The following is a 12,128-nucleotide window of genomic DNA, read 5'->3' on the forward strand; positions in this document are numbered from 1 at the left end:
TCCTCCACTTTTTATTGAAAATGTTGGGAGTTCCCGTCATGGCTCAGCAGAAACAAATCTGACTAGTACCCCTGAGGACACTGACCTCGCTCAGTGGGTTAAGGATCTGGTGTTGCCGTGAGCTGTGGTGCAGGTTGCAGATGCAGCCTGGATCTGGCATTAATGTGGCTGTGGTGTAGGCCGGCAGCTACAGCTCCGATTACACCCCTAGCTTGGGAACCTCCATGTGCCTCAGATACGGGCCTAAAAAAGACACACACTCACAAAAGAAAATGTTGGCAATGTCCTATTTTGAGTGGAAAATTTCAGATAATGTGAAGTAACATTTCTCCCTACAAAATGAGGGTGGAATTTTAACTGTTTCAAATAAACTCCTCCTAGAGTTCCACTGTGGCTCAGCGGGTTAAGAATTTGACACCTTCTCGCTGAGGTTCACTTCCTGGCCTCACTCAATGGTTTGAGAATCCGGCCTTGCTGCAAGCCCCGACATAGGTCACAGATGCAGCTTGGATCCGGTGTGGCTGGGCCTGTGGCATAGGCCTCAGGTGAAGCTCTTATTCCACCCCTAAGTGCAGCCGTAAAAAATAAAGTCCTCCTTCTCAAAACTCCCTAGTTTTGGATCTTAAACCCTGACGGGAACAAGCAAAAGGAAAATCTAAGAATGAGATCCAAGAAGGAAGCCCATATAATTTGTGTGTCCTTCTGATATTTGTACTCTCAGTCACTTTTATGTCTTATTTGGCACTAAGGCAGCTTTAAAAAAAAAAAAAATCCACACATAAAACCCAAAACAAAACAGAGAAAACTAGTTGACAGCCTAAGATGATTGATTTTTTTTTTTTTTCATTTAGCACAACAAGATGTGCTAACATGACTTCCTTATAAAAGGCTTCCTAGGATTCTTGAATGAGAAATTCCCCCACCCTGGATTTTTCTTTTCTTTATGAAACAAAAATATGTCTGCATGTGTGGGGGAAAGAGTTTGGCAGACGTGCTGATTATAATACTGTATTGAAAAACACTTGGATTGACTGAAAACTAGACGCTGTTCCTGGTAATTAAAAGCCTGTAATAATGTCTTCACGTTAGTGTTCACCACATTTTTATGAGATTCGTAATGGGATGCCCCAGTCTACAAGTGAAGAAACCAAGAGAGAACACTTGAGGAGTGCTTTCCTCTCCTCTCCCAGGATTCCTCCAAACCAGCACTGCCTAGAACATGACCTTATTGAGATCAGAGACCTCGTTTCATAGTTACTGTATCTTCTTTGCTGGGAGATAGGCCTGGCACAATGTAAATGCTTAAAAGATATTGCATAGGGATATGGTGGCTCAGTGGTTACAGATCCAACTGTTATCCATGAGGATGCGGGTTTGATCCCTGGCCTCAGTGAGTTAAGGATCCGGTGTTGCCATGAGCTGTGGTGTAGGTTGCAGACACAGCTAGGATCCTGCATTGCTTTGACTATGCTGTAGGCCTGCAGCTGCAGCTCCAATTCAGCCCCTAGCCTGGGAACTTCCATATGCCGAGGGTGTGGACCTTTAAAAAAAAAAAAGCAAAAAATAAAAGATATTATTGGATGAAAGGCAGGCAGATGTGTTCAATTAATTGGACGGACAGACCAAGGTTGGTTGTCCTGGGGGTGCCACTTACTAGCCGAAGTCTCATAATGAAGTATTACATCTCCTTAAATCTCAGTTTCTTCTTTGCAAAATGAAAATAATACTGCAACCGCACTCATTCTCAGGGAGGACTCAAACCCAGCCGAAACCCAGATTGAGACTCAAACCCATGGGCTAGGACTTGAACCCATCTGCACTTTGGTTTGGAAATTGAACCCATGATCCCTTACCAGGAGGGGACTTGAACCCTTTGTCTTTTTTTTTTTTTTTTTTTTTCTTTTTAGGATCACACCTGCAGCATGTGGAAGTTCCCAGGCTAGGGGTCAATTGGAGCTGCAGAAACTTGAAATGCTAGCTGTGTCTTCCACTTATACCACAGCTTGTGGCAAGACAGATCCTTAACCCACTGAGTGAGGCCAGGGATCGAACCCACATCTTCATGGATACTAGTCAATTTCTTAAATCTCTGAGCCACCGCAGTAACTCCAAACCCTGTCTTTTTTTTAAATTTTTTTATTAAGTTGATTTACAAAGTTCTATCAGTTTCTGCTGTACAGAAAAATAACCCAGTTTTATATATATATATATTCTTTTTCTCATACTATTTTCCATCACTGTCTTTTAGTTAAAACCACTAGCCTTCAGGACTTACTGAAGCTCTGCTTCTTTTGTCTTATCGCAGAAAGATTTCAGCATGAAGCAAAGTGGCAGGCAAAGAGTGAGTTTATCAGTATAGGATGTTTATCAGTGAGAGATACAAGTGGGCTGGCAAAGGAAAGCAGCAGCCTGAGAACAAAAAGGGCTACATTTTTCAAATCAAAGATAAAGTGGGGGAGAGGGAAGACCACCTTCTTCATTTTGGGAAAGACATCGAGGCTTACATCATTAGTTCCTCCCTTGTCCCTATATGATCTAACTGGGACTGTTATGGCGCTATTTAAACCATTTACATGTTAGCAAAAGGGTGGTGACCTATACTAAAATATGGTAATTCATCTCAAGTTTCGGTATAATATCCCCTTTTACCTATGCTTCTGTCTTGGCCACATGCAGAGAAGCTTCAAGGACTAGTAACTCCCTGATTTTGGGTAACAAGATTCAGACCCCATGTCTCTTGTCTCGTATTCTATCAGGGTTTTTGGTTTGAGTGTAGCTGGAGCTTAGATGCACCTGGTCTTCCTTTAAGGTGGTGTCAGTTGTTGTCGGGTTACCGAATTCTTTTCTTGAGTGGTGGTTAGCTTGCAACAGCTTCCCAGACTCCCTTAAAAGTCCCTTTCTGTTTTTAATCCCCTAGTGGGATTTTTTTAACTGACTGTTCAATTCTCCTACTCTATCGCTGTTAGTACCCACTTCAATAGGATGTAGAACAGTAAGGATTCAACACTTATTAGCTATTAAGTTGAGCAAATTTCCTGACTTCTCATTCAGAACTGGCTCTCCCTGCTGTTAATGAGCCTGATTAAACATGGTCAAGTATGTGCATGTGTACTGTCAGCTCAGTCTTTCTCTATTGAAGAAGAAGAATAGGGAGAAATTGAGGAAGTGTTATTCAGACGTTGATTTCTCTTAACTCCATTAAATTAGACTCGGCCCCCACTTTTAAGCGAATATGCATTGACACTGGGGAAGATGAAATAAAGACGTTTTCTAGTATGCATATTCTTGTCTTTGGAGGTTATTTAGCCCTGAGTCTTAGAGCAAAAGCAAGTCAGTAGTTACTAGTTACTGTATCTCATTTCCAGAACACACACAGTTCATTGTCAGTCATTTGCAGATAGTTTTACACCACACACTTTGCTTTTGTGTTTCTGCTAAGTGACTAAATGACCAACCTTCTTCACATTGCTAATGTATTAAAATTGTCAAAGGATTCTTTTCAGGATTATATGTGTCGATAAGGCTTAGTTTGAACAATGTGGAAAAATGAAAGCCAAGTGAAGGGCCCTTGATGTTTTGATCAGAATAATAAAGTGGAATCCAAGGATTGCTCCATTGTGGCTGAATTATTTGGATATAGAAAGAAATTATTTTTAGGCGTGGCATTCCTGTAAACCCTGATGTGTTTTACAAACTAGAAATTGATGCACTAAATAAAAATTACCAGATGTCAGTTTTGTATGTGCCAACTTGCAGAGAAGTTCAGAAGGTACAAAAGTCTGGAAGAAATGATACTCACTTCTTTGCCACTCAAACTCAGAAAGGAGAGTTGAGGTAAAATGCTTTTTAAAAAACTACAGTGTACTCAGTTGTGCAAAGATGTCACCTGTTATGAACTGTTATCTGAAAGGTTTTAATTTTTTTCCCTCATGACTCCATGCATGTTTGTGGCATTGCAAATGTAACTCATGCTTCTCTTCTCATTTATTACATTCTTTCCTATCTCATTCTTTCTTTTTTTAAAATTTTTTAAAAGATATTTGGCTGCACCCATGGCACATGCAGTTTCCAGGCCAAGGATTGAATCTGAACTGCAGCTTCAACCTTTGCCGCAGCTGTGGCAACGCCGGATCCTTTACCCCACTGTGCTGGGCTGGGGATTGAACCCACACCTCCAAAGCAACCCGAGCTGCTGCAGCCGGATTCTTAACTCACTTCACCATAGCAGGAACTCCATCATTCTTTTTTTTTTTTTTTTTTTTTTTTTTTGCTAGCCACACCTGTGGCATGTGGAAATTCCTGGGCCAGGGATTGAACCCACACCACAGCAGCAACTCGAGCAGCTGCAGTAATAGGGCTGGATCATTAACCCACTGTGCCATAAGGGAATTTATCTCATTATATATATATACACACACACACATATATATGTATGACTGGGTCAGTTCACTGTACAGTAGAAATTGACAGAACAATGTAAATCAGCTATAATGGAAAAAATAACCTAAAAAAAAAAAAAGAACTAACCTGAGTATGGTAGCCTTGTAAAGGTCCAATTCAGAAATAAGTGTATAATAAGATTCATTATTCTTATCTTGCATATACCAGCACACCTCAGTAATTTTTTTGAAATTATCAAATGGATTCTCTTCTCTTCTTAGAAATTCGAGCTCAACTGGTAGAACAGCAAAAATGCCTGGAGCAGCAAACAGAGATGAGAGTCCAGCTACTCCAGGACCTGCAAGATTTCTTCCGGAAAAAAGCTGAGATTGAGACGGAATACTCTCGGAACCTGGAGAAGTTAGCAGAAAGGTTCATGGCAAAAACAAGAAGCACCAAGGATCATCAGCAGTACAAGTAAGAGAGACTTACTCAGATTCACCTTTCCAACATGATATCCTATCTTTTTACCACCCTTAGTGGTTTTAGAATTTTCCGTTTTTGTCTGAAAAGCTATTGATGGATGTATCCCCAGAGATAAAAGCAACCCTCTGGAATTTGTCTTTTTATGGCTGCACCCGTGGCATATGGAGGTTCCCAGGCTAGGGGTCGATTTGGAGCTACAGCTGCCCGCGTACACCACAGCCACAGCAACACAGAATTTGAGCCAGATCTGTGGCCTATACCACAGCTCACAGCAAAGCCTGACCCTTAACCCGCGGAGCAGGGCTAGGAATCGAACCTGCGTCCTCATGGATCCTAGTCAGATTCATTTCCACTGAGCCACGATGGGAACTCCCCAGATTTATAATTCATTAGCCATAAATGTAGTACATTTTAAACAAGTAGTATTTTCTTGACATGTTTCTCTTTCCAATAAATGCACTAGGGGTTGATGTCTACCACATCACCCATTTGGACGGGCACATGGAAAACAGCTGATTCTTCAAGGATTTATGTAGTGATCTTACATGAAAATAAGCAATGAAGGTTACTTAAGTTTATACACACACCCCCCTCAGTCATGTTATGGTCGTTGCAATTGAGACTGAGTTAAAACAAGGGCCTTTGGTGAAATGCTGATGATCTAGCTTGATTAAACCATATGTTAATTACACAGTTGACCCTTGAACAACACAAGGATTAGGGGCACCAACCACCCTGTGTCATCAAGAATCCAGGCGCTGCTATCTTTGCCTCAAAAGCGAAGAAATTGATGGCTTTAATAACCATAATAACAATAATAAACAGGAAATAAGTGTTGCTGAGGATATAGTCATTGCAACCCTCATACATTGCTGGTGGGAACGTAAGCTATTGATAGCAGCTGCTGTGGAAAAGAGCTTGGCATTTCTTCAGTAAGTTAAGCATAGAAGATCATAAGACCCCACAATTCCTCTCCTATGTATATACTCAAAAGAACTGAGGACAAGTGTTGCAGCAAAAACTTGTATAGCAGCACTGTTCTCCCAATAGGCAAAATGTGGTAACAATATAAATGACCGTCAATTGATAAATAGATAAAATGTGGCTTAATCATACCATGGAACATTATTCAGCCATAAAAACAAATGAAGTACTGACATATGCTAAGACGTAAATGAACCCAGTGAAAGAAGCCAGACGTAAAAGGCTCTGTATTATATGATTTCATTTAAATGAAATGTCAAAACAGGTGCATTTGTAATGGCAGAGAACAGATTCCTGGTTGCCAGAGACAGTGACGAGGGAGAGGAGAAGGGAGTAGGGCTGCCTGCTTGGCGGGTGTGGGTTCTTAGAGGTTCGGGGGTGACAAAAACGTTTTAGAGCTAGATCGTGATGGCTACACAATGTTGTGAATGTATTAAATTTCGCTGAATTGGACACTATAAAATGGTAAAAGTGCTAACTTTTTAAGTTGTGTGTATTTTTCCATAGTACTAAAAATGTCTTAAAGGCTTTCAAACAGCAGCCACAAAGGAATTGATAAACGATTCCCCCAAAGACGGGAAGCTGAAACAGTTTTGGACAGAATCAGGACTCAAACCCCCAAGTTTGGATTCTACATCCTATGATCTCTAACAGAACACAAACTTTTCCCTGCACCCAGCTAGTGTACAGCTCTGTAGGTGACAATACAGGTACTGTGTTTATGGAAAGAATCTGCTTATAGGTGGACCTGCAGAGTTCACACCCATGCTGTTCAAGGATCAGCCGTACTTCATTTGTTTAAAAAACACATTCATGCAGGTTTTTCTGATAATGAAGTTTACTCTAGAATTTAAATCTGAGAGGCAAGTAGGCAGATAACTCCATTTAAAGTATACAAGGGCTGAGATGGGAGTAAAGGCAGGATGCTGTGGACGGACTTGATGGAAATTCATTCCATAGTGGAGGTGAGGAAGGGAGGTGAGGACCAGGAAAGGGCCTGAAAGAAGTGATACATAAGGAAAGACCTGAAGGATGAGTTGGTCCATGAAGGGACCAGAGCAGGACATTCAGGCCAGGGGACATCACGTGTCAGGGACCAGAAGGGAAGGCGTGTAGGGGAGCTTTGCAGAGGAGAAGGTCATCCGGTGGGTATGAGTTGCATGGCTCCAAGTGTGTTTTGTGCCAGATCATAGAGGCCTGTGGATCATACCAAGAAGTTCGGACTTTATCCTGAGGGCTTGAGAAGCCTTCAGAGAGTTTTAAGTTGAAAGATGACCAGCTCAGACCTGCGTTTGAAAATGATGACAAAACCCATAGATAGGACTGTGGGCTGGAGGAGGATGTAGTCAAGAGAGGTAGAGGGTTTTCACCATAATGGTGTGAACTAGCAATGCTACAGGTAGGAAGAAATAGACTTGTTTAGGAGACATGAAAAAGGCAGCCCAGACCTTCACTTCTGGAAAAATAATGAATTAGATAATCTGAAAAATATTTCTGTTACACACCTTCCAGAGTCTAAAATATAGTAGACTTCCTTATAAATGAATAACTGAACTCATAGGAAAATAAGGGAAATTTCCAGGGGCCAAAAAAGGAAAAGGGAACTGAAACCTTGAGTGGCAATTGTAGCACCCTTTAGTTCCACATGGGGACCAGAGATGAGGACTCTGCAAGGTGGGGACTGGAAGTGAGGACCTCCCCCCACCCCATCACCAATCCTATTGCGTTGCATCCCAGCTGAAAGCCAGAAGCAGCAGAACTACTGTTTCAATGAAATGATGGAAGAGAAAACCACCTGCCCCCACTGCACAGGGGATGACAAAGAGGCCTGTCTGCTCAGCCTGGGCTCCAGATAGAAGGGGGTTTCAGAGAAGTCCGTCTTGACCTTCACCGCTGGCTTTGCATTTCATTTTGCGCTCTTCTCTGGCCTTAGATCGTACATAAAAAGTAGGGTAGGTTTTTTGAAAAATGTCCGTACTGAATTCCACAGTGACTGTACCCACTTATATTCCCACTGACAGTGTAAGAGGGTCCCCTTTTCTCTACGTTCTCAGCAGCATTGTTTGTGTTCATTTTGCTGATCGCCATTCTGACGGATGTGAGGTGATATCTCATTGTGGTTTTGATTTACATTTTTCTGATGATTAGCCATGTTGAATGAACAGCTTTTCATATGCCTATTGGCCATCTGCATTTCCTCTTTGGAAGTTCCATTCCTGGTATAGATCTGAAAAAAAAAAAAAAAACTAATTCAGAAAGGTACATGCACCCCAATGTTCATAACAACATGATTTACAATTGCCAAGCTATGGAAGCAACCTGAGTGTCCATCAACAGATGAATGCATAAAGAAGATGCTGGCTGGCCATGCAATATTAGTCATTAAAGAGAATGAAATATTGTCATGTGCAGCAACATAGATGGACTTGGAGGGCATTAATTAATAAGTCAGAGAGGAGTTCCCGTCGTGGCGCAGTGGTTAACAAATCCGACTAGGAACCATGAGGTTGCGGGTTCGGTCCCTGCCCTTGCTCAGTGGGTTAACGATCCGGCGTTGCCGTGAGCTGTGGTGTAGGTTGCAGATATGGCTCGGATCCCGCGTTGCTGTGGCTCTGGCGTAGGCCGGTGGCTACAGCTCCGATTCAACCCCTAGCCTGGGAACCTCCATATGCCGTGGGAGCGGCCCAAAGAAATAGCAAAAAAAGACAAAAAAAAATCAGAGAGAGACCAGGAGTGTATGATAAATGTGGAATATAGAAAATACAACAAACTAATGATAAAACAAATAGAAGCAGACTCAGATACAGAAAACAAACTAGTGGTTACCAGCAGAGAAGTAAAGGGGGAGGGGCAAGTTAGGGGAAGGGGATTAAGAGGAAGAAACTGTTCTGAGTAAAATAAGCTGTAGCAATAATTTGTACAACAGGGGGAATACAGCCAGCATTTTATAATAACTCTACGTGGAGTATAACCTTTAAAAATTGTGAATCACTATCCTGAGCTCCTATAACTTATATAATGTCATACATCAACTATACATCGCTTAAAACAAACTTTAAACTCATCTCATCATAAAAATAAAAAAAAACTGAAGAACTTTTGCAGGAAAAAAAAAGTCAGGGTCAGGGTCCTTTTGCAGAAGCAAATGCAGAACTGTTCTGGCTAGGGAATACCTTCTTTTCTTTTGTATTTTTGGATGACTTTAACCTCTAGTGTTGGCCCAGCATAAAAATAAATTTTAGTGATGGTTCCCAGGGTGAGTAAATGTCAAATGTACTTGACAGAGACTGGAGCCAGTACTTAATCTGCATTTATAGAAACTGTCCCCTTTTTAAAGTGATTGCAAATAAAAAGACAGCCCACTTGTCCATTCAGTAAATATTTTTGAATGCCTCCTTCTGTGTTCAGCACTTGGTAATCACTTGTGAACTGAAAACACCCATGGGCCCAAGCCCCTTAGTCTGATCCCTGAGTGGATCGGCTGCGGCTCTTAGTTTCTCCTGGTTTGTGTGCTAGTCTTCTTCAAGAGGTAAGCAGCTTGGAATTTTCTCTGACTTGAATAAGTTTATTACTGACTACAGGACTGAAGATAAGACAGACCTGGTTTGAATACTGGCTCTACCGTGTGACTTTGGTCGAGTTGCTTAACTTTTCAGAGTCTTGGGTTTCCTAACTTGTAAAATGAAATTTCATGACCATTAAATGAGAAATGTGACAAGTCTGTGATGTGAATAATAGTTGACATGAGGTATGCACTCAGTATTCCTTCTCTTCACTCAATAAATGTTCAATTTTCAGCACCGTAACTTTAGCAGGAACTTAAGCTGAGCTATAGAGCCTAGCTCTTATTCAGCTTTGGAATGCTCATTATGTAGGTGAATCCCTGTGTGGTGGAAAGACCACAAAAATGGGCAGAATCTCTAAAGAGACATTTCTCCAAAGAAGACATATAGATTGCCAGTAGGCACATGAAAAGATACTCCACATCACTACTTATCAGAGAAATGCACATGAAAACTACATCGAGTTATTACCTCACACTGGTCAGAATGGCCATCATCCGGAGTTCCCTTGTGGCTCATCCAACATTGTCATTGCACTTCTGTAGGCCACAAATGTGGCCAAAAAAAAAAAACTACAAATAATAAATGCTGGAGAGGGAGTAGAGAAAAAGGAACCCCTTATACTATTAGTAGGAATGTAAATTAGTGCAGCCACGATGGAGAACAGTATTGAGTTCCTTTAAAAAACTAAAAATGGAGCCACCATATGATCCTCCAATCCCACTCTTGAGCATCTGTCCGGACAAAACCCTAATTTGAAAAGAGATATGCACCCGATGTTCATTGTAGCACTATTTGCAATAGCCAAGACGTGGAAACAACCTAAATGTCCATCAACAGAGGAATGGACAAAGAAGATATGGGGTGGGTGTGTGTGTGTGTGTGTGTACTCAGCCATAAATGAGAATAAAATAATGGCATTTGCAGGCAGCAACATGGATGGACCTATAGATTATCATACTAAGTGAAGGCAGGCAGACAAAGACAAACATCGTATGACAGTGAATATATGTTAAATCTAAAAAAATGATACAAATGACCTTATCTACAAAAAGAAATGATTCACAGACACAGAAAACAAATTTATGGTTACCAAAGGGAAACTGGGGGCAGGGATGAATTAAGAGTCTGGGATTAAGGAGTTGCCGTCATGGCGCAGTGGTTAACAAATCCGACTAGGAACCATGAGGTTGCGGGTTCGGTCCCTGCCCTTGCTCAGTGGGTTAATGATCCAGCGTTGCCGTGAGCTGTGGTGTAGATTGCAGACACGGCTCGGATCCCGCGTTGCTGTGGCTCTGGCGTAGGCCGGTGGCTACAGCTCCGATTCAACCCCTAGCCTGGGAACCTCCATATGCCGCGGGAGCGGCCCAAGAAATAGCAACAATAACAACAACAACAACAACAACAAAGACAAAAAAAAAAGAGTCTGGGATTAAAATATGCCACTACTGTGTATAAAATAGGTAGCCACCAAGGACCTACTGTATCGCACAGGGAGCTATATTCAATATCTTCTGGTAACCTATAGTGGAAAAAAATCTAGAGAATATATATGTATGTATAACTGAATCACTTTGCTATACACCTGAAATGAACGCAACATTGTAAAGCACCTATACATCAATAAATAATTTGGCCGAGCTCTCTAAGCTAGTAAATAATAATTCTAGGATTTGAACCTGACAGTATGATCCGTGCTCTTGACCTGTGTACTATGGCTCAGAGTAGGTGCTCAGTAAATCATAGCTTAGCTGCCACTGCTGTTACTATTGTTGTACTGTTACCACTTATACAATTAAGGCAATAATAAGTGTTTATTCATTGAATGAAATAATGTTTATTGAATTCTGGCCATGGGTAGGGCCCTGAGGATACAACAGAGTAGGAAATGTTCTCGAAGAATTTATGGGTTATTTCAGCATCAAGGACATGCATAAAAGTTAATGTAAGGTAACATTTGCCTCTTGGGCTGAGCGGTTAGAGACTGACAGTAGTAGGCCTTCAATATTCTGCCATAGAACCACTGCTGCTTGCCTGATGGCTTTGAGAGAATAGGAGGGTTCTCTAGGTAGGGGGTGTAATTCTTATTGTGCCAGCTGGGAGAATGGGAGACTTCTGTCATGGGTACAAGTGCCAGGACGCTAGATCAGAGGTTTCTTCCCTTACACCCATGCCTAAGTCTCTGGGCTATGTCCTCTTTCTTCTAGAGGAGGTTTGACTTGATGCAGCATTAAATCCCAAATCTGAGGGACTTACAGGCTGAAAGACCTTATTTAATAATTTCTTTTCTAATTTAATTAATATTCAGAATCATAAATCATCATGAGTAGTAGAATAATATGTCTCATAAAATAGTATTAATGTCCCTGAGTTAGGGTAAACATTCGGTGTCTTTCTGCCATTTTAGAGTTAGGTTTTAAAGAAAAGAAAAAACAAAAAAACGCAGTGCCTTTTTTTTTTTTTTTTAAAGCAGTAACATCTGTTGGTCAGTGCTTTTGTTTGGAGTTTTTCTTTAAGATTTTTTACGAGTTCTTTTGTGGTTTATATTCACATGTCACTTTATTATCTAGAATAAAACAAGGAGTGGTTACAGATCTGAAAGAGCTTAATTGGTTTTGAAAGGACATGTGACAAGTCCTAAGCCAGTCAACTTCTTGGTTCCTTTTTTTTTTTTAATTTTTTAGTATAGTTGATTTACAATGTTCTGTCAATTTC

General features: G+C 41.1%; 1 protein-coding gene across 1 annotated transcript in view; it reads left to right on the forward strand.

Annotated features, from left to right (window-relative positions):
• Nucleotides 1-12,128, forward strand: part of SRGAP1 (SLIT-ROBO Rho GTPase activating protein 1) — a 305,344-nt gene that overhangs the window by 139,361 nt on the left and 153,855 nt on the right. The window contains exon 2 of the mRNA XM_047787114.1: nt 4,662-4,857. Coding sequence (XP_047643070.1) covers nt 4,662-4,857 — 196 coding nt within the window. The remainder of the gene's footprint in view (nt 1-4,661; nt 4,858-12,128) is intronic.

Source organism: Phacochoerus africanus, chromosome 7 (assembly GCF_016906955.1).
Source record: "Phacochoerus africanus isolate WHEZ1 chromosome 7, ROS_Pafr_v1, whole genome shotgun sequence".
NCBI lineage: Eukaryota > Metazoa > Chordata > Mammalia > Artiodactyla > Suidae > Phacochoerus > Phacochoerus africanus.